This window comes from Misgurnus anguillicaudatus, chromosome 22 (assembly GCF_027580225.2).
Source record: "Misgurnus anguillicaudatus chromosome 22, ASM2758022v2, whole genome shotgun sequence".
Classification (NCBI taxonomy): Eukaryota; Metazoa; Chordata; class Actinopteri; order Cypriniformes; family Cobitidae; genus Misgurnus; species Misgurnus anguillicaudatus.
Genome location: NC_073358.2, coordinates 7,569,022 through 7,596,823, shown reverse-complemented (window position 1 = coordinate 7,596,823; position 27,802 = coordinate 7,569,022). Strand labels below are relative to the sequence as shown.

General features: G+C 37.7%; 1 protein-coding gene and 1 long non-coding RNA gene across 8 annotated transcripts; one reads left to right on the top strand and one right to left on the bottom strand.

Annotated features, from left to right (window-relative positions):
- Positions 1–36: 36 nt before the first annotated feature.
- LOC129440973 (uncharacterized) lies at positions 37–26,852 on the bottom strand. Its single transcript, XM_073861029.1, has 23 exons — positions 26,772–26,852; positions 26,396–26,448; positions 26,271–26,311; positions 26,050–26,119; positions 25,895–25,950; positions 25,672–25,759; positions 25,513–25,593; positions 25,263–25,309; positions 25,100–25,150; positions 24,882–24,951; positions 24,744–24,803; positions 24,511–24,557; positions 24,306–24,390; positions 24,135–24,227; positions 1,609–1,655; positions 1,405–1,498; positions 1,259–1,326; positions 1,112–1,162; positions 903–984; positions 723–824; positions 582–628; positions 394–469; positions 37–315 (listed from the first exon to the last, which is right to left on the bottom strand). Exons 3-23 carry the CDS (start codon positions 26,291–26,293, stop codon positions 124–126), a joined length of 1,530 nt encoding a protein of 509 aa, XP_073717130.1. The 5' UTR covers positions 26,294–26,311; positions 26,396–26,448; positions 26,772–26,852; the 3' UTR covers positions 37–123.
- Positions 12,733–21,232, top strand: LOC129440976 (uncharacterized). Of its 7 annotated transcripts, none has more exons than XR_012365539.1 (8): positions 12,733–12,983; positions 13,578–13,701; positions 14,112–14,841; positions 17,023–17,140; positions 17,397–17,488; positions 17,692–17,764; positions 18,994–19,051; positions 20,331–21,232. It is a non-coding gene; the product is annotated as an uncharacterized lncRNA (long non-coding RNA). The 7 variants fall into 7 exon arrangements; XR_012365542.1 differs by lacking the exon at positions 12,733–12,983 and having other exon boundaries at positions 13,198–13,701; positions 14,112–14,640; positions 14,795–14,837; XR_012365540.1 differs by lacking the exon at positions 12,733–12,983 and having other exon boundaries at positions 13,199–13,701; positions 14,112–14,640; positions 14,795–14,841.
- Positions 26,853–27,802: the final 950 nt, after the last annotated feature.

Below are 27,802 nucleotides of genomic sequence, written 5' to 3'. Positions count from 1 at the left end.
AATTCAAACATTCAAGCACTAAAACATCTCAAATAAAAAACTAAATGTAATATAACAAAGGTTAAGGCTGAAATGAAGACTTGCTGAGAAACAGAAGAGCAGTCGGCCACGGCACTGTCTGCTTTATTTTGCTGTAAATAAAACAATCAATGATTTAATAAATGAAATGAAATTCTCAATGAAATTGTCACAAATAACATTTAAGTCTTTGGTTAAATCTACCTGAGCGGATGATGGCGTCTGGGCCGGAGGAGGCGTGACACCAGCCGACAGCCTGTTAAGTTTGGCCCTCTTTGGCGTCGGCTCCATCTCATCCTGAAGATTAAATACACGTATATTAAAACAAAATAAAATGAATATTTAGTTCTGTTAAAGCCTTCGCTTTAAATCTACCTGTGAAGACGGAGCCGGACGCCAAAGACGGCGACAAGAGGCGGGAGGAGGCATATGTCTCTGAGGAGGTGAAAGTCTATAAACACATATAAAAGTACTGTGAGAATTCAAACATTCAAGCGCTAAAACATCTTAAATAAAAAACTAAATGTAGTTTAACAAAGGTTAATGCTGAAATAAAGACTTACTGAGACACAGAAGAGCACTCGACCTCCCCAGCGTCTGCTTTATTTTGCTGTAAATAAAACAATCAAAGATTCAATAAATTAAATTAAATTCTCAATGAAATTGTCACTTAATAACGTTTAGGTCTAAACGGTTAAATTTACCTGAGAGGATGATGGCGTCTGGGCCGGAGGAGGCGTGACCTCAGTCGACAGCCCATTTAGCCTCTCCCTCTTCGGCGTCGGCTCCATCTCATCCGGATCATCCTGAAGATTAAATACACGTATATTAAAACAAATTAAAATGATCATTAAGTTCTGCTAAAGACTTCAGTTTTAATCTACCTGTGAAGACGCCGGACGCTTGACAGCACGACGCTGAGGAGGTGAGGCGGGAGGAGGCGCTTGTCTGTGAGGAGGTGAAAGTCTACACATACAAATAAAGATACTGTAAGAACTGTTTCTGATAACTTTACTGTAAAAAATGTAAAAACACAGCTAAACGTAATACCAACTGGTTAGGGATGAATTTAAAGAGATTTTGATAAACTTACTGGGCCTGAGGTGGCGTGACATCAGTCAACAGCCTGTGAGGAGATGAATGTCTATAAATACATATAAATATATCGTTAAGAACTGTTTCTGTTAACATTTGTGCAAATAAAAAATGTAAAGTCTAAGACAGACTATGATAAACTTACTGAGCTTTAATATCGGTATTGCACAGCCTGGGCCTCTTTGGCGTCGGCTCCATCTCATCCGGATCATCCTGAAGATTAAATACACGTATATTAAAACAAATTAAAATGATCATTGAGTTCTGCTAAAGACTTCAGTTTTAATCTACCTTTAAAGACGCCGGACGCTTAGGAGCCGGACGCTTACGAGGAGAGGCGGGAGGAGACACTTGCCGGATTGGCCGACTGTTATTAGTTGAAGGTCTATAAACATATAAAAGCACTGTGAGAATTCAAACATTCAAGCGCTAAAATATCTCAAATAAAAAACTAAATGTAATATAACAAAGGTTCATGCTGAAATAAAGACTTACTGAGAAACTGAAGAACAGTCGGCCACGGCAGTGTCTGCTTTATTTTGCTGTAAATAAAACAATCAAAGAAATGAAATTCTCAATTTAATTGTGACAAATAACATTTAGGTCTTTGGTTAAATCTACCTGAGCAGACGATGGTGTCTGGGCCGGAGGCGGCGTGACCTCAGCCGACAGCCTATTCCGACTGTCCGTCTTTGGCGTCGGCTTCATCTCATCCTGAAGATTAAATACACGTATATTAAAACAAATTAAAATGAATATTGAGTTCTGCTGAAGGCTTCGGCTTAAATCTACCTGTGACGGAGGAGGCGGACGCTTAAAAGCGCGACACTGTGGAGATGAGGCGGGAGGAGGCGCTTGTCTGTGAGGAGGTGAAAGTCTACACATACAAATAAAGATACTGTAAGTTTCTGATAACATTTAACTTTACTGTAAAAAATAAAGTATGTAATATATAAGCATTAATCATTTTAATATAAGTAATACTAGACTGGTTACAGATGAATTTAAAGAGACTTTGACTTTGAACTTACATGGCCTGAGGTGGCGTGACCTCCGCCAACAGCCCGTGAGGAGATGAATGTCTATAAATACATATACATATATTGTTAAGAACTGTTTCTGTAAACATGTGCAAATAAAAAATGTAAAGTCTAAAACAGACAGACTATGATAAACTTACTGAGCTTTAATATCAGTTTCTGTGAGCCAGAGTCTGGCCATAATTGACGTCAGCTCCATCTCATTACTTTGCTGTAATTTTAGATTTAAAACACATTTATTAAAACAAATTAAAATTAACACAAGTTCTGCTGAAGACTAATTTACATGAAACAATTTAACATTAAAATTGACACTAATAATGTTCACAATCTACCTGAGAGGATGAAGACGTCTGGGGCTGAGGAGGCGTTTGGGGCTGAGGAGGCGTTTGGGGCTGAGGAGGCGTCTGGGGCTGAGGTGGCGTCTGGGGCTGAGGTGGCGTTTGGGGCTGAGGAGGCGTTTGGGGCTGAGGAGGCGTTTGGGGCTGAGGAGGCGTTTGGGGCTGAGGAGGCGTCTGCGGAGACGCAACCGGAGCGGTTGACCCATCCGGAGGTGAAGGTCTAACACACATTTAAATATATTGTTAAGAACTGTTTCTGTAAACATTTGTGCAAATAAAAAATGTAAAGTCTAAAACAGACAGACTATGATAAACTTACTGAGCTTTAATATCAGTTTCTGTGAGACAGAGTCTGGCCATTATTGATGTCAGCTCCATCTCATTACTTTGCTGTAATTTTAGATTTAAAACACATTTATTAAAACAAATTAAAATTAACAGAAGTTCTGCTAAAGACTAATTTACATGAAACTACTTTATCATTAAAATTGGCACTAATAAAGTTCACAATCTACCTGATAGGACGAAGACGGCTGGGGCTGAGGAGGTGCAACCGGAGCGGTTGACCCATCTGGAGGTGGAGGTCTAAAAACACATTTAAATATATTGTTAAGAACTGTTTCTTCAAACATTTGCGCAATAAAATATTAAGTTTACTGAAGAAGATTTAAAAACAAAGCTAAAGGTAATACTAGACTGGTTAAAGATGAATTTAGAGAAACTTTTATAAACTTACGGAGATGGTAAACTAGTCTCCACCTCCATATCCTCCACCTCATCTGCACTAGTTTGCTGTAAGTAAAACAATTAGAGATTTAAAACATTTACATGAAACTACTTTTTCTTTCACTTTTTCATTAATATTAACACTAATAATGTTCACAACCTACCTGAGAGGATGGAGGCATTTGGGGCTGAGGAGGTGTCTGTGGCTGAGGAGATGCAACCGGAGCGGTTGACCCATCTGGAGATGGAGGTCTAAAAACACATTTAAATATATTGTTAAGAACGGTTTCTGCAAACATTCAAACAATAAAATATTAAGTTTACTGAAGAAGACCTAAAAACAAAGCTAAAGGTAATACTAGACTGGTTACATTTAGAGAAACTTTTATAAACTTACAGAGATGGTAAACTAGTCTCCACCTCCATGTCCTCCACCTTGTCTGCACTAGTTTGCTGTAAGTAAAACAATTAGATTTAAAACATTTACAGGAAACTACTTTTTCATTAATATTGGCACTAATAATGTTCACAATCTACCTGAGAGGACAAAGACGGCTGTGGCTGAGGAGGCGTTTGGGGCTGAGGAGGCGTTTGGGGCTGAGGAGGCGTCTGCGGAGACGCAACCTGAACGGTTGAGCCATCTGGAGGTGAAGGTCTAAAAACACATTTATATATTGTTAAGAACTGTGTCTGCAAACATTCAGACAATAAAATATTAAGTTTACTGTTAAAGATTTAAAAACACAGCTAAATGTAATACTAGACTGGTTACAGATGAATGTAGAGAAACTTTTATAAACTTACAGAGCTGGTGAACTAGCCTCCACCTCCATGTCCTCCACCTCATCTGCTTTATTTTGCTGTAAGTAAAACAATCAGATTTAAAACATTTACATGAAACTTTTTTATCATTAATATTGGCACTAATAATGTTCACAATCTACCTGAGAGGACGAAGATGGCTGTGGCTGAGGAGGCGTTTGGGGCTGAGGAGGCGTCTGCGGAGACTCAACCTGAACGGTTGACCCATCAGGAGGTGAAGGTCTAAAAACACATTTATATATATTGTTAAGAACTGTTTCTGCAAACATTCAAACAATAAAATATTAAGTTTACTGTTAAAGATTTAAAAACACAGCTAAAGGTAATACTAGACTGGTTAGAAATGAATTTAGAGAAACTTTTATAAACTTACGGAGCTGGAAATCTAGCCTCCACCTCCATGTCCTCCACCTCATCAGCTTTATTTTGCTGTAAGTAAAACAATCAGATTTAAAACATTTACATGAAACTTCTTTATCATTAATATTGACACTAATAATGTTCACAATCTACCTGAGAGGATGGAGGCGTTTGGGGCTGAGGAGGCGTTTGGGGCTGAGGAGGTGCAACCGGAGCGGTTGACCCATCCGGAGGTGAAGGTCTAAAAACACATTTATATATATTGTTAAGTATTGTTTCTTCAAACATTTGAGCAATAAAATATTAAGTTTACTGAAGAAGATTTAAAAACAAAGCTAAAGGTAATACTATACTGGTTAGAAATGAATTTAGAGAAACTTTTATAAACTTACGGAGCTGGTAAACTAGTCTCCACCTCCATATCCTCCACCTCATCTGCACTAGTTTGCTGTAAGTAAAACAATTAGAGATTTAAAACATTTACATGAAACTACTTTTTCAATAAAATTGGCACTAATAATGTTCACAATCTACCTGAGAGGATGGAGGCGTTTGGGGCTGAGGAGGTGCAACCGGAGCGGTTGACCCATCAGGAGGTGAAGGTCTAAAAACACATTTATATATATTGTTAAGAACTGTTTCTGCAAATATTTAAACAATAAAATATTAAGTTTACTGTTAAAGATTTAAAAACATAAACATACTAGATTGGTTACAGATGAACTTAGAGAGACTTTGACAAACTTACGGAGATGGTAAACTAGTCTCCACCTTCTTATCCTCCACCTTGTCTGCACTGGTTTGCTGTATGTAAAACAATAAAAGGTTTAAAACATTTACATGAAACTACTTTTTCATTATTTTTAACACCAATTAGCTTCACGGCTCTCCTGATTTTGCCAAGTGGTTGATGTCCTCAGGACAACATTATGTTGACCCTGGGACAACATTTCAATCAACCAATCAGATTTCAGAAATAAGTTTACAGTTTGTTTTAAGTTTAAGTTTACAACCAGGATTAGCTGTTTCTAGACCATTGTTTTTCACTTATCATGTCCCTCTGATTTTAGGGTTTGGTTATGGTTAGGGTTGGGGTTTGGGGTAGGTTTAGGTTTTATTTAGAAAAATGTTGTCCTTGGGTCAACATAATATGATGCCCTGAGGACATCAACCACTTGGCAAAATCAGTTTGAGCTTATGTTCACAATCTACCTGAGAGGATGGAGGCGTCTGGGGCTGAGGCGTCTCAACCGGAGCAGTCGATCCATCTGGAGGTGAAGGTCTAAAAACACATTTAAATATTTTTAAGAACTGTTTCTGCAAACATTTACCAGCAGCTTATTGTAATATTATAATAGTAACAGATAAAAAGTGACACAATTTGTTTAACTTACTGAGACACACTAGGGGAGGGTGGAACCCCTGCTGGAGGGTCAGCAGGAGCAGGAGGTGGCGAGGGAAGGATCACTGCTGGAGGGTCAGCAAGAGCAGGAGGTGGCGAGGGAAGGAGCACTGCTGGAGGGTCAGCAGGAGCAGGTGCAGGAGGAGGAGAGGGAAGGATCACTGCTGGAGGGTCAGCAGGAGCATGTGCAGGAGGAGGAGAGGGAAGGATCACTGCTGGAGGGTCAGCAGGAGCAGGGGCAGCAGCAGGTACAACCTCATCAGATTCATCCTCTGAAGAGAGGTCTGAATCATAAAGATCCTCGAGGACCCATGAAGAAAGTTGGCACTTCATGCCAACAAATATCATGGGATACCTAGGAACGCATAGGAAAAACTGTGAGTACCGTTTCTGCAATGATTGTAGTGCTTAAGCAATTGCTGTTTATTTTTGCATACAGAATAAACTAACATATTGTAACTAAACCTATAAGAAATGGAAGAATACATTTGACCAAACTGAATAGATTAATAAGATTCTCTTTAAGCGCAGAATTAATCTAAATTGTATGACTTCTAATGTACTGATTCGCTTTTGTTATCATCATTGTTTGCCAACTGAAAAACATTCTTGACAGATGTGGCAGGAGAAAGATCTTCATACCTCTTTATGAACCTGTAAAGGTGAATCAATTTCTGGGGCGAACTCTCTTCTTTACGAAGACGGAGCATCTCCCGGTCCAAAGTCTTCCTCACGAGACTACATGCCTCCTCAGAGGTCAGGGCAAAGTCCACCAATGTTCGCCCTACCTTAAATCTGCATGGGAGAAAAATTATCATTGTAAACTATCTCGGCTCTCTAACAATCAATTAGGCATCTGATCAGCGTGACTTAATCGCTGGATGTCAAAACACAAAAATGTTACTGCAACAAAACAACTGAATATCTGTGAGTCCTTACCGGAATTCTGCAGAAACATAACCACATCCGGAGAAACGGACCAAATCAAAGACTAAAATCTCCGCCCTCGCCTTGAGATCTTTAGTCTCGTGGTCCTTGATGTTCTCCTAGAAATCATCATCATCATCATCAGTTAGGTTATGTGTTAGTTACTGTTTAATACTCTGGCTGGTATTGAAATGTGATGTTTTACTTTTGTGATTACATTAATTCCTCTCTATAAAAACTCTCTGAAGATGAGACAAACAGACAGAATCTCACCTGATGTGTGCCGCCTGCACTTGTGGATGGTGGTGTGGTGGTCTCCTTACGAGATGCACTGAAGTCCACCGTGTACCAGAGGTCTTTCCACTCTGGAAAACCTTCTGAGAATAAAGCAAAGAGGTTAAATTAAAAAACTTGATGACAACAAAATTATTTTCACAAATATACTAAATCAAGTGCGTTCACACCTTTCACGGTGGCCGGTGGCTTCATTTCATCTCTGGGGACCACCTCACCGATCCACGGCAGAGACAGCACTGGTTCCATGCTGAGGGGCTCAACCCCACTCCAGTCATCAACAACAGAGGAACTCCTGATCCGACAAATATATCAAAACAATAAGTCAGGTTAGACACATGAGTACAGACATCTATTACAAAGAGTTTTATGCTGTGTAAGTCTTATGTTACCCTTCAGTAAGAGAGCTGGTGACAGAGCCTGAACCAGACACTGGAGAAAGCACATGATCAGATGAAGACGCCTCCTCCTCAGTGTCTTCAACCTTGACCATGGCCTTCTCCTCTGGACCTGTAAGAGAAAAGAACAGATAAGAATTAAGGATTCAAGGATCATCCATTAATCCAGCATATCATCCAGGATTGTCAATCTGAGATTCAGTGTCATATGGTGAAGGACAGCAAAACACTTCAAAACTTCAAATAATTATTATTTTCAAGAAATATAAATAAACTGCAAAAAATAATGATCAGGTTAGACATGGGAATAGTATTAATCATTAAAAAGTCCTTTGGCTAATAGTGTCTCTATCTCTCACACATTTCACTCAGTGTTTTTTGTTTAAACATCAGTCACAGATATTGTTGGACAGATTACAGGTGAAAATGTCTGAACTTACAGGCTTCCTCTGCTGTTGATAACGCAGGAGATGGGGGAGCGGCGGCTCGATCAGCTGGTGTCAATTCAGACATCACAGAGCTGAGAGCATCGCCCTAGAAATCACATCATCATCAGTTAGGTTATGTGTTAGTTACTGTTAATAACTCTGGCTGGTATTGAAATGTGATGTTTTAATTTTGCGATTACATAATTCCTCTAGAGTCTCTATAAAAACTCTCTGAAGATGAGACAAGCAGACAGAATCTCACCTGATGTGTGTCGGCTGCCTGTGTCGATGGTGGTGTGGTCTCCTCATGAGCGACATGAAGGTCCACCGTGTCCCCTAGGTCTTTCCAAACTGGAAAACCTTATGGGAACAAAGCAAAGAGGTTAAATTAAACAACTTGATGATAACAAAATAATGTTCACAAATATACTAAATCAAGTGCGTTCACACCTTTCGTGGGAGCTGGTGGCTTCATGTCGTCTCTGGGGACCACCTCACCGACCCAAGGCAGCGACAGCACTGGTGCCATGCTAAGGGGCTCAACCTCACTCCAGTCGGCAACAACAGAGGAACTCCTGACAGATATATCAAAACAATAAGTCAGTAAATTAGAGCTAAAAAATAAAATCTTGCAAATGGACACGCGAGTACAAAAAGAGTTTGTATGCTGTGTAAGTCTTATGTTACCCTTCAGTAAGAGAGCTGGTGACAGAGCCTGAAGCAGACACTGGAGAAAGCACATGATCAGGAGAAGACTCTGACGCCTCCTCCTCAGTGTCTTCAACCTCGACCATGGCCTTCTCCTCTGGACCTGTAAATGAAAAAAACAGATAAGAATTAAGGATCATCCTTTAATCCAGCATATCATCCAGGATTGTCAATCTGAGATTCAGTGTCATATGGTGAAGGACAGCAAAACACTTCAAAACTTCAAATAATTATTATTTTCAAGAAATATAAATAAACTGCAAAAAATAATGATCAGGTTAGACATGGGAATAGTATTAATCATTAAAAAGTCCTTTGGCTAATAGTGTCTCTATCTCTCACACATTTCACTCAGTGTTTTTTGTTTAAACATCAGTCACAGATATTCTTGGACAGATAACAGGTGAAAATGTCTGAACTTACAGGCTTCCTCTGCTGTTGATAACGCAGGAGATGGGGGAGCGGCGGCTCGATCAGCTGGTGTCAATTCAGACATCACAGAGCTGAGAGCATCGCCCTAGAAATCACATCATCATCAGTTAGGTTATGTTTAAGTTTCTGTTAAACACTCTGGCGGGTATTGAAATGTGATGTTTTAATTTAGCAATTACATAATTCCTCTAGAGTCTCTATAAAAACTCTCTGAAGATGAGATAAGCAGACAGAATCTCACCTGATGTGTGTCGGCTGCCTGAGTGGAGGATGGTGGTGTGGTCTCCTCATGAGCGACATGAAGGTCCACCGTGTCCCCTAGGTCTTTCCAAACTGGAAAACCTTATGGGAACAAAGCAAAGAGGTTAAATTAAACAACTTGATGACAACAAAATAATGTTCACAAATATACTAAATCAAGTGCGTTCACACCTTTCGTGGGAGCTGGTGGCTTCATGTCCTCTATGGGGACCACCTCACCAACCCAAGGCAGCGACAGCACTGGTTGGATGCTGAGTGGAGGCTCGTCGTCCAGAACAGAGGAACTCCTGATCCGACAAATATATCAAAACAATAAGTCAGGTTAGACACATGACATCTATTACAAAGAGTTTGTATGCTGTGTAAGTCTTATGTTACCCTTCAGTAAGAGAGCTGGTGACAGAGCCTGAACCAGACACTGGAGAAAGCACATGATCAGGAGATGACTCTGACGCACCCTCCTCAGTGTCTTCAACCTCGACCATGGCCTTCTCCTCTGGACCTGTATGTGAAAAGAACAGATAAGAATTAAGGATTCAAGGATCATCTATTAATCCAGCATATCATCCAGGATTGTCAATCTGAGATTCAGTGTCATATGGTGGTGAAAGACAGCAAAACACTTTAAATAATTATTAAAAAAAGTTCATTTAATGAAAATAAAGATCAGTATTCATAAGGGAATAGTAGTATTAATCATTAAAAAGTCCTTTGGCTAACAGTGTCTCTCTCTCACACATTTCACTTAGTGTTTTTTGTTTGTACATCAGTCACAGATATTGTTGGACTATTACAGAGGTGAATATGTATGAACTTACAGGCTTCCTCTGCTGTAGACAACAGCCTCACCGAAACCTCAGCATCCACTGTGTTTCCCTCATGCGGACTGCCCGGTTCACTGAGCGCCTCCTCCTGTGACACAGGGACGGAGGGCCCAGTGAATTCAGGAGCAGATAGAGGTCTGCTGAGTGCAACACCGGGCCGATTCTCCTTAACAAACAGGAGAGTCGACCCGTTATTCAAAGCAGAAGACAGCTCTTCCGCTGAAGGGAATCGTCGTGATCCTCTGTCAATAACAAAGACGGGAAACATGACGAACACCAAAAAAAACAACAACGCAAAGACAAACAAACAACCAGGAAAAACACAGAAAATCGCCTTGGACTTGTGAACAAGAACCAAAACACGCCGAACTGAAAACCCACGAAATAATGAAGCGCGCGCTGACTTTTATAGCCTCTGAAACTTGACGTAATAATCACAGCATTAAAGCGTCACCGTATGAACATTAACCATTGTTAACTGTAGTTAAACCATGGAAACCATAAACACACACACACATATATATATTTTTCCCTAATATCATTTTTTATAATTGCTTTATGAATATCGGGAATTGTCTATCTTTTCTATATCAGATAAAAAGTCTTCAACAATAAAATTCTCTTCAGTCCAATAGTAAACACGGACATTAAAAGAATTAATATTTTGCATAAAGCGCCCTTTAGATATTTTGTTATAACATTTGAAAAGTAAATGATAACATCTTTTTAGATATTATCGTATTAATAATTTAATATTTACACGCCCTTGTATTATTTGCTATTTGTGTTGACTTCAATAAATAAATCGCCATATATTTTGTTCGCAAAAAGTAATGCTTAATATTGTAGGCCTATTAGTGTGCTTGGTTTTAACATTAAATAAAAATTGGATTCTTATGAGTTTAAATGTAACATATTTTAAGCCGGCAAATGTCCGTCTATGAATAGATTCTCGCATTTCATTCATTCAAACCGATTCAAACTGTTTTAGACATTACATTTGTTTTTATTATAGACAAATCAGTTTACAAACTTTAAAGTTTAAAGTGTTTCGAAATTAATTAAGGTAGCAAACACACAGAGAAATATTGAAAGATTTAAACGGATATCATTGTACATTTTAGTCTGAGCTTTTAAAAAGAATAATTAAAATTTAGGTAAAATTGTCACCAGCTATGCATTTAAATAACTGTATAAATGTTGTAAATGACATACGTGTAATAATATGTACATTACACCTCATTTAATGCTTGTTTATTATGACTTTCGATTTAAAACTTTACACAAATTAACATTTAAAAAATATGTCTTGTGATAATACAAAGCGCACACAAAAGATTAAAAAACATAAAAAAGCATCAACAGAATCAACGAGTAACGTACATTTGTACTTACATTTAAAAAAAGAATTAAAACACACTTACACATATTTCAAGCTCTACAACCGGCAATTAATACAAGTAAACAAATAAAAAATAATTACATTAAAACCACAAAAGAAAATAATATAGCCTACTAATAAAATAATAAAAGTGATAAGAAATAAATATATCAATAAATTAAGAGGGAGTGTTATTAAACAGTTTATTTAGTGCTTCATGGTTTCTGTATTTTCTATTTCACAAAAAGAAATAATTTTTTTTATGTCCGTCGGAGCCGATGAAGTTTTTATTGGGCAGCGCTCCGACATGTGGTGCTTTCGCACTTTGGGCGACCCCTCTCTCCTCCCTGTCCTCTCCTCTATCACTGTTTAAATAAAAGGTAAAATGGGCAAAAATACAAACAAAAAGAGATTATCCTAAATATTATTTTGGTAAACTTTAATTCAGATCACTATATTCCTCGTACTAAACATGAACCTTAAGAAATTGTATAAGATATTGTCTCCTGAACAGACATCATATCAGTCTCACATAGCTGCCTGCAGAATTAAGTGACGCCATAGTTTGTAAACCAATTAGAAATCCGGGAGCAAAAAGTATTTGAAGGCTGAAGGTGATGTGACAGTTAATGATTTAATAAATTTCATTAGATACATTACTTTAATATTTATTATTTATTAAATATATTTTATATTAAATTAAATTATTAATAAATGTTTAATTTAAACGATGTGCTTTGTACATTTACTTAAAAGTTTATCAATAGCTTTTCAGTGTCTAATGTCATTATTCGCATCTGTTTCAATTTTAAGTTGCATGATTAATAAGAAATGGTTAAATAAATAATTGACACAATATTGACGCACATTGACATATAATACGCTGTGGTCTTTCACAATTTTACAAATCCAGTTTAATCTAAATTAATTATTGTTTCAATTATATCAGCAAGTCTAGTGACAATATTGGTGTTGATGTAATTTGTGAATTTTTGTTTAAGAGAGATGCAGTTGAGTGCGCGTGTACGTCATCTTCTCGCGATACTATCTGTGTACTTCAACCCATTCCTAAAATGGTGGCGTGTGCAAAAGCAAACGTCAAATAGAGATCAAGCTTATCTCAGAAAATCTTATAAAAATATTAAAACTGCAAATAACACTTAAAACAAAAGTGAGACACACGCTTTCAGGTTTTATCTCAGGCCAGGTTGTTAAGTCAGTGGATAGCCGGGAAATATTATGCCCAGAGACAACCATCCATGTGTCAGACACACTTTAAAAATCTTAAAATAAATGCTCACAGCATAAATAGTTAACTATGAAACTATTCATTCACAATTATTTGAACGTAACCCGCACAGGCCCGTGGGCGGGCCATAAGGGCATAGGCCATCTATGGGTTTCTGTCCTTCATGTTCATGTTCATATCTTGTTTTTTCATAATACACTGGAGTGGAAAGGATTAAATGAAATGCAGACGGACCGCATATTAATATGGACAATACTTACATATCATCTCAACACCAGTAAGTGTCCACTCTTTAAAATGCATCCCGCAATTTTAATCCAAAACAACGAAAAATAGGGACAAATCACAAAAGATCCGCCTTTGTTTACATGCGCGCTTCTGGTTAGTATGATCGATCATGTTCATTTTCAATTAAAACAAATTTTCATTTTCAATGAAATATCGATTCTTGAAAAGTCATCTTTTTCTACTCCGTTAATTTCTTTCCCGAAAAAATGACACCGCCTTTTTCTGTTTTGTCCAATCATGTAAGGTTTGAGAATTTAAAATGCCCAGGGAGAGCATCATTGGGTAAGCGAGCTGTCATTTAGCGTTCCTTAGGTGTTGACTGGATGAAGCCAAAATAAAGCCAGCCAATGCCTAGCCAACAAAGTTTTGATTGATGGGGATAGTAACCAATCATAAACGATTACAAGGATTCAGTTTGATTGGTTTGTGTCGGTAAAATGTGCGTCTGCGCAGATCTGCGCAAACACACGTACGCTTGCGCAACCAAATGCTGTTATGCTAGCGGCTATGGCTAGTTATACAGAGCTTAAAGAAACGATAAGGTTTAGATATAAATATCTCCGTTACGGATCGTCGATTGCAGATTACTTTTTTGTTTTGGAGAAGGTGATGAGGAGCACGAGCGAGGTGCAAAAAGACCAGACTCTATCAAAATAAAGACGCGTCACCAGAGATGCATTGAGCAGTGGAGCTGCTGCTCAGATACAGTAAGTTTGTCTTGTTATGTTCATCATGCATTTACAGTTTTTGTTTCATGTTAGCTGTTTTTGATTGTAAAATAAATGACTAAGACACGAGATTTACATGTGTTCATTTTTCCATGACATGTTATGTAAATGCACATGTTTATAGTGATATGAATCTGAGAACAGAAAAACTAAAAACAAGAAAATAAGATATGTGGGAGAAATATGAGTATTATCAGCAATGCTGAGCATTATAAGCATAAGTTATTTAGCAAACATAAGGCATTTGTAATTATAAATAAATAAATATATATATATGTTCATGTATATTACATCATAGTTTCTAATACAAATAGTTGTATGTCTCTAACTTTTGACTCAAACTAAAATCTTTTTTTGCTGTGTGTGTTTTCTTCTCGTGATGTAAAAAGGGCTTCAGCTGACATAGATGAGGACTGCAATCTGGAGTCCATTCCTGAGCGACCACATTCAAAATAAACAAGTATTTTGGGTAAAATGCTAAATGTTGGGATGTGTAAATATAAACGGCTCACAGTACAAATAATTCAGCACCAACACGAATAGTCAAATAACAAAAGTCAATAACAGGTTGAAAAACAATAAAAACTACTACAAATGAGCATTATGCTGTGTCGTCTCGTCATCAAGTCTTTTCCCGTCGTGCTTTTCGTCTACGCAGTCGGTGCAGAGCAAATTGTAATTTTAACAACATTCTAACGATATAAATCATCACGAAATTTTCAAGGAATTGTAATAAGGCGCTACAAAGGCTACCCATGAGGATTTTTTTCAGGCAATGGAATTACGCGGGGTCCTAGGGGGACAGAATTGCCAGGGGGCACCTTACCAAAGAGTATAGAAGCACTCTTTGACCTTACTGTCTATGGGGGGCACTCAATTGCTCATGACACCTGCTGCAGAATCCGACGAGCCCATGTTGTAAATAATTTGTTGATATTAATTTTTTAATTCATATATGTAAATATTGTAAAACTTCCCCACGTTTTGTGGTGTACAGTAACATTTTAAAGTCGACGGTTTAAAGGCCATTCTGAATAAATAACTGTTGTATATTTATTGTTACTTCTTTCAGATCCTTTTCTTGGTGTGTCTTGATGTTTTCTATTGGCTAAAGAGTAAGTAAGTATTACTTTGTTCATATTTTACAGCCACCAGAATCAGACTCAAGTCAAGTCCCAAAAGGGAAATAGCATGTTGGTCTCTTTAATGCAATGATAAATAAATTAGTTATAACTAATTAAATAGTCAGATCTTACTTTTACTTGATGTACAGTTTGCTCAAGGTCAGAACACAGCTCATTCAAATCAAATAGTGACACTGGCTATATGTCTGCTTTCTTTTTATAGCAATAAAAGCATAGAGATTATATAAAGCAAAGACAACTATAAGATAATCCTTTAGGAGGCAGTGGAACATCTACAGTTACAGCAGTAAACATTAGGGATCGACCAATATGGATTTTTCAGTGCAGATGCCGATACCGATTTTGGTTTCATCAGCCTTAGCTGATGACCGATACAGGCTTCTGATTTTCTTGAGCCAATATTTGGAGCCGATACTGCTTTTGCTCACTCAATTTACATCATAAAAATGACACAATGATGATGCCAAATGTTAAAAGTCTCAATTTTTAAAAAAGTAACATTTATTGAACTAAAAAAAAATACGGAGGGTGGGGGAGGCAAATTTACTGGTCGCACACTCTCAGATTTTGGTCGCAGTCTGGAGCCCTGTATATTTAACAAAAAGTAAAAACAGGTGAGGGTGCCATGGAACCATCTTTCGATGTTTTCATGGAAAGGTTGGTTGTTTTTAGTCACATGACCTGCAATCGCTTGTGGCTTCCAGCACTCTGTCTGTAAATAATGCCGGAAAAAATCGGCGAACACGGCAGCCACATATTGGCCGATGCCGATACACATAAAACTCGCAAATATCGGCCCGATATATCGGTCTATCACTAGTAAACATACTTGTGATGCGGTAAGAAAAACTAGTACAGTGTAGATATGAATTATGGTATCTTAAGCACTTCTCTTATTATTGCTTCTGTCTTGACATTAACCTTTTGAGCAACTTGTCCTTCGGACAAGTAAATTTGTGTTTCACTTGTCCATGCACAAAAGTCACTTGTCCGGGTAAAGATTGGAGCCAGGGATTTTTCATAGGGGTGGCCAGGCAGGGTCCAGCAGTTACTCTGGGGTGGCATATAAAATCTCTATCATCCAACCTTAAAATACTTTTAAGTAAGACAGCCCATACCAGATTTTGGATTCCATTTCTCTCTCAGAGGCAGCGATCAGCTTACACCCCAGGGGCCGGTTGCACCAGCTAGACATAAAAAGTTGGGTTAAGCACTACGTAAGGCTTAACTACATACGGCTTTTTGAAAAAATGTTACGCCCGTTGCAGCATCTAATACTACGACCAAGCTCAGCTACGCTCTCCTTCTAGATGCATGTGTAACGTAAAGACACATCAAATGTGCACGTTAACTAAACAAAAGCCTTTCTCGTTTGCACAAAAGGTATTAATTTGGCGATTAATTCTAACAATTCTGAATAAAAACAAAATAAAATGAAGCTTTTAATAAGTTTTATAGTCTGTCTTTGTAAATATTAAGTATTATATGATATATAAGAATTATTGGTGATTTACTTATCACTCTGCATGCATGAAAGCCCACTGCTCGCCTCTGCATTGTATGCACCAATGTCTCCTCAATTTAAATATTTTTGTTTTGCCATAGAAACAAGTCAAGACTTTATACTTAAGCCTACCTTTGACTAGACGTAAGATTTAGTCTCTGACGTATGCTGTGCCTAGATGGTGCAACAGGTGTAAATTCTACATAGGACATAATGCATATTTTAAGTTCAGATTAGTTTAGCAATCGGCCCAAGATAATTTACAAATCAAGAATTACTCTTGGTCAGACTGCATGACCTGGTCTGGTATTTTATGGGCTGGATCTCATTGCCTTTGAATGCTGTGCTGGTACTTCAGCATGTACCTGAGGCATTGGTGAGGTATTGGTGTTCTGTTCTTCCACCCTTACAGACGCAGATGTGGGTACATCTTTTGTGGGCTCTTCACATGGCGAAAGTTTCTGCACTACACTTGACCCTCTGAACTGCAAACATGATGGGATTTTTATGTATTGGCATGGTGAACAACAACAGCTAGTTTCCAAAGGCCATGCTATTGTATGCGAATGAGCTGTCCAGTGTGTGGTTGTGACGTGAACAAGCTGAGCGATAATAATACTTTTTCTGATGCTGGTGTTTACTCCATTGTAGCATGCCTCTGTGAAACTGACAATCTCGGGTAGGAGCTGCTGGTTTGTGGTTGGCAGTATGGATCTCGGTCTGCGACTCATGAGGAGCTGGGCTGGAGACATGAAGAGGTTGTCAACAGGTGTGTTCCTATACTGTACCAAAATGAGATAGAGATCAGTCATGAGGGCCAATGTGTGTGAAAATTAATGTTTTTGCAAAGTCTACAAACTCTTTGTGTTGATATTGTGGACCTTTTAATTTCACTGGTATGCCATGTCTCACGAATGTGACTAAGCTTGCTGATGACAGTGGCAGCCGTAGTAGTGTTGAGTTTGTCTAATTGGAAAAAATGTTTATAGTAATCTACAGTAACCATGTATTCTTCATTGTTCCAGGTGAAGAGGTCTGAAGCTAATACCTGCCCGGGTCTGATTGGTATTTCATGAGGAATCATGGGTTCCTTGGTATTTGAATTATGTTGCACCAGGCAAGTACTGCATCTTTCGATCATGTGTTCTATCTGCTAACACATTCTTAGCCAGAATAATATTTTGTGCTCTTAGCTTCTCTGCGTGTGCGCATATCTTTTCTGTGTGAGGTCAGATATGACTATTTTCTTATCTTCACTGGTCAATGAAAGTTTGTCTTAGAAGTCAATAATGTATGTGGGAAATTGTCTCCTCTTTGCAGGCCATCCATTCAAGATCATCTATCTGAGCTGCTGAAAACTGCCTCGGTACGGACAGCTTTGTGTCACTGACTGGTAAGTTTTTATAATTAAGTGAATCTGCAAGTCCATATCTTTGCTGAGATTGTCATGTTTTGATGCTATGGACTTTCTGGAGAAGGTGTCTGCCACAGGAATCTCCTTTCCTGTTCCGTGTTTTTGATGTCATATTTCTAGGGCTGTAGAATCATTCTTTAAAGGAGCATTTCACCCGTAGAAACATTAATCTTTATTGAAAGTGCGTCATATTTGTATTCAAAATGTAACAAACATTTCGAATTTGGTGCCTATTTGACCGAGAAAGGGGTGTTTATAGTCTCTCACCCCCTCAACAAAGTTATTGGACTTCCTGCTTTCAATGATGCAAAATGATGATTTTTACATCATTGAAAGAAGGAAGTGCAACACTGAAATCTGTATTTCTCCTGTCTCAGCGGAAACTGAGGAAATGATGCACGACCATTCAAAAACATGACTGGGGTTCTAATGATACAAAGCTTAATGTAAATGGGTGAAGTATCCCATTAAAGCCATGGAGGAGCAGCATCTAGTAGGGCCCTATAAAATCCATTTAACTTTTGTCCCAAACTCAGTTTTATTTTTCTCAAATAATCACACCAAACGCGCTTCAAACGCTTGGAAACGCAAGGCGCGATGCACTGCGTTTTTAAAAAAGAGCAACCAACGAGTCAGCTGTCTTGTCAATCAAATATTGAAGTGTGATATTATTTTGCTATTAACTGTCATATTAGCAGAAACTTTAAAAAGAGGGCGCTTGCTCTGACCTTGTTTGAGGGTGAAAGGTGCACAAACACACAGGAGAGAGTGAGCGAGTGGAATCCGGTTCTTTTAAGCAACTGTAAGGCCCGCCTCTCCCCTCATCCGATTGGACAATGGAGAGATGCGAATGACGTTGGCTGCTTTTCCGCACTCAGCGCTCCTTCAAAAGCGTGTGCTGCGGCTGGTGGCAAAAAACGCAAGGCGTTCGGCGCGCATAAACAGCGTGCAAACGCTCCCTGCCCATAGAAGATCATTCAAAAAAGCGCCTGCAACTGCCATAAATGTGTTTGGTGTGATTGGCCCCTAAGAGTGATTCTTAGCTTTAAGAAATTTGACAACTTGCTTTTATACTTAAGTTTGAAAGTAGGAGTATATTTCATGAATTCTTAGTACTTAAGACAAAAATGGCACTTTCAGAAGCTTGATAAATATGGGAACAGTTGTCTATTTTGAAACTAACTTCAGTTTCTTTCCTTTCCTATCAGTATTTCTTCAAATTCCTGTTCCGTGTCACATGGCTTATGCAAGACTGAATCCATAAAGGTGAGTCCGTCGTCATCATCATGAGAAACGTCTTTGCTCACTGCATGCACATTTCTTTTATAAGCAGAATGACACACTTTGGTGAAGTGATTGTGTTTTTGGGGCTGTTTAAACTTGGTATTAAGATGTGGGGTTTTTTTGTCAATCAGATCATAAGTGGATGAGAGGGACACATTCTGTTTACACCTGGTATTTAAATCCGTCAGTTTTGTCCACTTTCAACCTCTTCTGTCATGAATACTTTTAGGAGAAGGTCTGTGGAGACTGTGGGCGATTCCTTCTGCTGTCATTTAAACATGAGCAGGAGTAATGACGGGTTTAAATGGACGCAACTAATATTATGTCAGAGTCCGCTGCTTGTGAACATGCTGCACAGTGTGTTGTACATTTATATGTAAAAGCGTTCTTTGATATTTCTTTGATATGCTCTTTTGACTGTTTGAACACATTCTACCACATGCACGCTTACACTACAAAAGCAATCCGATCAAAAGTGTTTTCAACTACCTCTGAATGTGGTCAAAAGTGGACGAGCTCAAGATGTTTTGAACAACATTTACACCTGTCTTCAGTATCGTCATCTTGTGATCTGATCGACAACAGCACATCTAAATACCAACTGTAAACGACCCCTTTTTTACTTGCGCTCCCAAGTGTTATAATGGTAGAAAACATCAGTTAGGGAACAACTCCTGACTTTAAACCTCAATAGAGTGCATTCATCCTTCACAGAGGTAATCCATACTCAAATATTGCCACTCATTGCACATTGAATCATGCATGTGAGTCTAAGACATCGTTACTGGAAACTAGTTATTATAGTTTATAAAGTTTAAAACATTATCTTTTCTTACTATATAGAATCGATTACCCACAGAAGAACTTTATTAACCCCTTGGAGCGCTGTGGATTACTTCTTTAAAGGCTGCACTTCTTTGGGAAATCAGAAAATGTACCCTGATCCATGTTTTTCCCATATTAAGCTCGGAAAAGCTCGGACATTTACTAAAATAACTCCAAATGTGTTCGTCTGAACATGTGTATTTCGAGTCACTGAGTGTTAGTACATCATGGGGTAATTTTAAAATCTGTCTGAAATATCGCTTTAAGTATTTAAATGGAGTATAGCAATACATAATTGGGACTAAATAACAATGGTAAAATAAAATATAAATTCCTTTTAATATTAGTGTACCTAATTGGATTGATCATGCTTTATTTTGTTAAGACAACCCCTGTTTTTAATGTTGACATTTAATTTTTTTATGTTCTCACTTAGATGCTGTAACCATAAAGCAACCAGGACAACACACCTGGAGTGACCGAGAGCAGGATAAGGAAAGAATCGGACGAGAAAATATCAACTGGTGCCCATGAGGAGACATATTGTTCTTGGACCTGCTTTTTCTGTTTATTAATAAGTGGTTTTATGTGGTTAAATAAACGTAATTTAATATTCAACCCACAAGCTAAATGTCTTAGATTTTCTTAAAGGGGTAGTTCACCCAAAAAGGAAAATTCTGTCATCATTTACACAAACAGTTTGGTTACAAACATTTTTCACAATATCTTCCTTCGTGTTTATCAGAACAAAGAAATGTATGCGGGTTTGTAACAACATGAGAGTGTGTAAACGATGACAGAATTTTCATTTTTGGGTAAACTACCCCTTTAACATTTTTATACCCAGGGGTAAAAGAAATGTATTTTGAACATTTTTAGTTTGCCTTTTTTTGTTACTGCTACTTTCAACAAGACTAATTATTCAGCCAAGCTTATTTTGTACTTTAAGAAATGAACAGCTTTTATGGGTTTTAAGACCCAGATCTGTGCTCACAGTTTGCCCATAAAATGCCCAGTGGTCCCACATTTTCCCCACGTATTTGTATTTAAATAGACTTTTCCACACAGTATATTGTATTTGTGATATCTGTGAATTTGTGATAGTATTTTGTATTTGAATTTTGAAACAATTCCATATATTGTATGCCTATCTCAGATCATATGCATGTGAAAGGCAGTTTCTGGTATAAATAGCAGAACGCAAAAGGTTTTCTGTGTCATTAGAAATGCAGTCAAAAAGTGGGACAACAAGGATAACTGATCATGAAGGTAAGAACCTTAACCATGCCAGGTGAGGGATATATTATGGCTGAAAAAACAATAAACCAATTAATGAAATATTCATGTGTATTTACCATTTAAATTCGTTTTACCTTAGCTGTCCTATTTTGAAATACGTATTAGCCTAATAGTATAATTAATATTATATAATACAGTCTTAAAATGAGGATAAACCCTTGGAAAGACATATGAAATAATATAGAAATGTAGCCCTTTTTATAGACGTCTTTTCAATGAACATGAAAAGACGTCTTTCACCTTTCAACCAAATTTAGCCTTTTTTAGACGTCGATTTATAGGCGTCTTTTCAACGACATGAAAAACACGTCACTTTTCAACCAGAATTTCACGTCATTAAGACGTCTGGAGAAGTCGTCATTTCAACGTCTTTTCAACCAGATTTTGCTGGGTGGGTTGTGAGTGTGACAGTCCCTCTATAAGTACCATCAATCGCAAATCATTACTTTATGCTTCTCCTCTTTCTGGGTGGTTTAACAAAATCAAATCTGCTGGCATCTACAGTTATTACAGAGACCAGTCATTACTTTAAAGAACTTTTGTGGCACTTTTATTAGGGGGGAAAGTAATAGGATGGGATAAAATAATAACAGACTAGTAAAAGCTTTTAATTTAATTAGCATTTGTAATGCAAACCTTTTTTCCCCAACAGGAATGGATCAAATAATCAATTATTATTTAGCATCGTGTGTTTCTATCTGTTACACCCATTTACTCTATAACATTATCACTTAAGTTATCACATGTTAAAGTTTCTGGCTCAATAATGACAATGTATTTACACACACATTTATTATAAATTGAGATTAATTTCATATTACCTAATAAGTAAAAGAGAGTGATGAGTTTGTTTATGAATAACAGAATTGATGTGGAAATGTACTTTATTGTAACATTCCTTAACTGATAGAATTGTAACTTGTGTTTAATTTATGCATCCACTGATATTTGGAGATATATTAATAATCAACAAAATGTATAGTATTCAGTCCAATAACAAATAACAATCAATTTTTTTAAAATATTTTATTTTCAAAAAGAAAACATAAATTTTCTAAGACAGAGATAGACAGCAATTTATATTTGCAACTGTAAATGTAATAAAACTGCTTTATCATTATAATATAGCACAAAATATGTGCTTCCAAGGCTGCTGAACGCTCATCATAAGTGCACACATGCGCAGAAGTCCTCTGAAGATAAATGTCATGAACTAAAATAAACCCTGAAACAGAGTAGCAGCGGAGTTGTGCGTGTGTGTTAAAGCTGGATTTCGTTGAAAAGGGGCGGTCCCAACTGCATCAAATGTCTGTGTTTAGTTGGCAATGGTCGATATGAACATGATGTGAATCATAAGTTATCCAGTAATGGTGGGATGTTTTGTGTGTGTTGCTTGCTCTTGACTCGCTCCTCTCGCGGTACACCTCCATGGGTTCAGCTGATCTGCCTTTAATAAATCTGATCAAACTAAAGACTCTTCAGGATGAAATACTACTCTACTCAAGAATAACACGAGATGAACAGAAACACTGTGTGTTCATGTTTTTATGAATAAATCTCAGTTCATTCAGAGCATCACTGGATGTTTATCATTTCAAATGACTTATAATAAACAAACAGTGATTTATAAAGTAACATTTGTAATAAAATGACTTACCTCTGAACACCTCCTTAATGTGGCCATCAAGATCCCTGCATGCAATGTGATAAAGAAAACAATGTGAATCATGTGCTATATACACACATTAACAGTCAACACTTCATGTACAGATCTCTCTTACAGTGTAAACCTTACAGATGTTTTCACCTTTAGATATTAAATAAAAGATTATTTACTGTGTTTATTAAAAACAAACTCTTCAGAAATGATTTACGGTCAAGTTTTCATTAGCCGTCCATGTCATAACCGATCAACTTCCATGTTTGCTTATAATAATAAAAATAAGTGTTACGTTTAAGTTATTGCTGCAGTCAGAAATATCTGATATATTATACGTCAGCTGTAGAGAGACGTTTGAAAACCTTCTGATCTTTTAACCTCATAATCAGATTGTTAGAAGATGTAAAGACCTTGAATTGATTTGAAGTTAGTTAACTGTTTAAACTCATCTGTGATCTGTCTGTTTAGTGTTACTATAGGAATTAAAGGAGAACTGAGAAACTTTAGTGAAGTTTCTCTCCCAGTGATTTCAACCTAACTTGGGTCTTTGTCTTATTAGGTTTACAGTCATTTTTGCTATTTTCATTTGATGTGACTGATAATCGCATTACATTTAAGTTTGTCGCAATAAATGAACATAATGAATGCGTCACAAACAATCTTTCTCATTTTTGTTTTCTCCACTACTCTGTTTAATAAAAAAATCTTTATTTTTTTTTCTCCATATGGTGATGGGGTTTGAGGAGGTAAGGTTTCGCCCCCTCTTCTTGTTTTTGTTTTTTTTAAAGTAACCCATCAAGTTTGGGTCTCTTGGCCTCTGACACCATGCCTTCAGATGCTTCCTGCAAATAAAACAAACAGAGATTTAAGACATTAAATAACTTTTTTTATTGAATTTGTTTTGTTCAGGGCTCTGGTTTAAATTGACCTGTGAAGTGCATGGTGCCGGACGCTTGCGCGAGCGAGGCTGAGGAGGAGGAAAGGAGGGAGGAGACACTTGCGGGCTTGGCCGACTGTTTTTAGATGAAGGTCTATAAACACATATAAAAGTACTGTGAGAATTCAAACATTCAAGCGCTAAAACATCTCAAATAAAAAACTAAATGTAGGTTCACAAAGGCCAAAGCTGAAATAAAGACTTACTGGGAAACAGAGGAACAGTCGGCCACGGCAGTGTCTGCTTTATTTTGCTGTAAATAAAACAATCAAAGATTTAATAAATGAAATGAAATTCTCAATTAAATTGTCACTAATAACGTTTAGGGCTTTGGTTAAATCTACCTGTGAGGATGATGGTGTCTGGACCCGAGGAGGCGTGACCAGAGCGGACATCCTATTTAGTTTGGGTCTCTTTGGCGTCGGCTCCATCTCATACTGAAGATTAAATACACGTATATTAAAACAAAATGAAATAAACATTGAGTTCTGCTAATGGCTTTGGTTTAAATCTACCTGTGATGAAGGAGCCGGACGCCAAAGACGGCGACGGTGAGGTCGAGAGGCGGGAGGACACGCTTGACTCTGAGGAGGTGAAAGTCTATAAACACATATAAAAGTACTGTGAGATTTGCATCAGCAAACATTCAAGCGCTAAAACATCTTGAATAAAAAAACTAAATGTAATATAACAAAGTTCAAGGCTGAAATAAAGACTTACTGAGAGAAAGAAGAGCAGTCGACCTCCCCAGCGTCTGCTTTATTTTGCTGAAAATAAAACAATCAAAGATTTAATAAATGAAATTGTCACTAATAACGTTTAAGGCAGGGGTCTTTAAACTTTCTGTGAGCAAGGGCGACCACAATGGATAAAACAATCTGGAGGGCTACTTTGTGATATAGTCTACTTTTACACGTTGGAGACCCCTGGTTTAAGGCTTTGGTTAAATCTACCTGAGAGGAGGATGGCATCCTCTGTAGTTTGGCTCTCTTTGCGGCCGGCTCCCTCTCATCCTGAAGATTAAATACACGTATATTAAAACAAAATGAAATAAACATTGAGTTCTGCTAAAGGCTTCGTTTTAAATCTACCTGTGATGAAGGAGCCGGACGCTTGAGGGCCCGACGCCGAGGAGGAGGAAAGGTGGGAGGAGGTGAAAGTCTACAAATACAAATAAAGATACTTTAAGAACTGTTTCTGCTAACATTTAAAAAAAAAAATTAAGTTTACTGTAAAAAATGTAAAAACAAAGCTAAACGTAATACTAGACTGGTTACAGATGAATTTAGAGAGACTTTGATAAACTTACTGGGCCGGAGGTGGCGTGACCTCAGCCAACAGCCCGTGAGGAGATGGATGTCTATAAATACATATAAAAGTACTGTGAGAATTCAAACATTCAAGCGCTAAAACATCTCAAATTAAAAACTAAATGTAGTTTAACAAAGGTTGAGGCTGAAATAAAGACTTACTGAGAGACAGGAGAACAGGGGACCTCCTCAGCGTCTGCTTTATTTCGCTATAAATAAAACAATCAAAGATTTAATAAATGAAATGAAATTCTCAATTAAATTGTCACTAATAACGTTTAGGGCAGAGGTCTCCAAACTTTCTGTTAGCAGGGGCGACCACAATGGATAAAACAATCTGGAGGGCTACTTTTTGATATAGTCTACTTTTACACGTTGGAGTCCCCTGGATTAAGGCTTTGGTTAAATCTACCTGAGAGGAGGATGGCGTCTCGACTAGAGGAGGAGACATCCTCTGTAGTTTGGCTCTCTTTGCGGCCGGCTCCATCTCATCCTGAAGATTAAATATACGTATATTAAAACAAAATGAAATAAACATTGAGTTCTGCTAAAGGCTTCGGTTTAAATCTACCTGTGATGAAGGAGCCGGACGCTTGAGGGCCCGACGCCGAGGAGGAGGAAAGGTGGGAGGAGGTGCAGGACTGTGAGGAGGTGAAAGTCTACAAATACAAATAAAGATACTGTAAGAACTGTTTCTCATAACATTTAACTTTACTGTAAAAAATGTAAAAACACAGCTAAAAGTAATACTAGACTGGTTATAGAGGAATTTAGAAAGACTTTAATAAACTTACGTAGATGGTAAACTTGTCTCCACTTTCATGTCCTCCACATCGTCAGCACTAGTTTGCTGTAAGTAAAACAATTAGAGATTTAAAACATTTACATGAAATTACTTTTTCATTAATTTCATTAATATACTAATTCACTAATAATGTTCACAATCTACCTGAGAGGAGGAAGACGGCTGTGGCTGAGGGGGTGCCACCGGAGCGGTCGACCCATCTGGAAGTGAAGGTCTACAAACACATTTAAATATATTGTTAAGAACGGTTTCTGCAAACATTTAAACAATAAAATATTAAGTTTACTGAAGAAGATTTAAAAACACAGCTAAAGGTAATACTAGACTGGTTACAGATGAATTTAGAGAGACTTTGATAAACTTACAGAGATGATAAACTAGCCTCCATCTTGTCTGCGTTATTTTGCTGTAAGTAAAACAATCAGAGATTTAATACATTTACATTACTATTTTTTTATTAATATAAACAATAATAATATTCACTATCTACCTGAGAGGACGCAGACGTCTGGGGCTGAGGCGGCGCAACTGAGGCAGACTGACCTGTAAGTGAAAGGAACAGATAAGAATTAATTAAGGATCCCAGGATCATCCTTTAATCCAGCATATTGTCCAGGATTGTCAATCTGAGATTCAGTGTCATATGGTTAAGGACAGCAAAACACTTCTAATAATTATTCTTTAAAAAAATGTTCATTAACTGCCAAAAATAACGATCAGTATTCATAAGGGAATAGTATTAATCATTAAAAAGTCATTTGGCTAACAGTGTCTCTATCTCCCACACATTTCACTCAGTGTTTTTTGTTTGAACATCAGTCACAAATATTGTTGGACAGATAACAGGTGACAATGTATGAACTTACAGGCTTCCTCTGCTGTCTGCAACGCAGGAGATGGGGGAGCGGCGCCTCCATCAGCAGGAGTCAGGTCGGAGCTGTGAGCGTCCTCCTAGAAATCACATCATCATCAGTTAGGTTATGTGTAAGTTTCTGTTAAACACTCTGGAATGTGTTTCCCAAAAGCATCGTTAGCAACTTTGTTGGTTGCAATGCAATTTCCCATTGCCAACCAACTAAGTTGCTAACAGGTTAGCAATGATGCTTTTGGGAAACGCACCCCTGGCTGGTATTGAAATGTGATGTTTTACTTTTGTGATTACATATTTCCTCTTTATAAAAACTCTCTGAAGATGATGCAAGCAGACAGAATCTCAGCTGATGTGTGCAGGCTGCCTCTGTGGATGGCTCAACCCCACTGCAACTGTCCACAACAGAGGAACTCCTGATCAGACAAATATATCTAAGTCAGTAAATTAGAGCTAAAAACTAAAATCTTGCAAATGGACAGCTCTGATATAAGACACGTGAGTACAGAAAGAGTTTGTATGCTGTGTAAGTCTTATGTTACCCTTCAGTAAGAGAGCTGGAGTCAGAGCCTGAACCAGACACTGGAGAAAGGTCATGGTCGGATGAAGATCCTGATGCCTCCTCCTCAGGGTCTTCAACCTCGACCATGGCCTTCTCCTCTGGACCTGTAAGTGAAAAGAACAGATAAGAATTAATTAAGGATCCCAGGATCATGCTTAAATCCAGCATATTGTCCAGGATTGTCAATCTGAGATTCAGTGTCAGTGTGGTAAAGGACAGCAAAACACTTCAAAGCTTCAAATAATTGTTATTTTCAGAAAATGTTCACTTATTGTTAATCAATCACATTCTGGTTTCCATGTTTTGTGGGGACATTCCATAGGCGTAATGCATTTTATACCATACAAACTGTATATCCTATTCCCCTTACCTACCCCATTCTCTAACCCCAACCATCACAGAAACCCTTCTCCTACTTCACATTTTCAAGAAACATCATTTTGTTTGATTTATAAGCATGTTTCCTC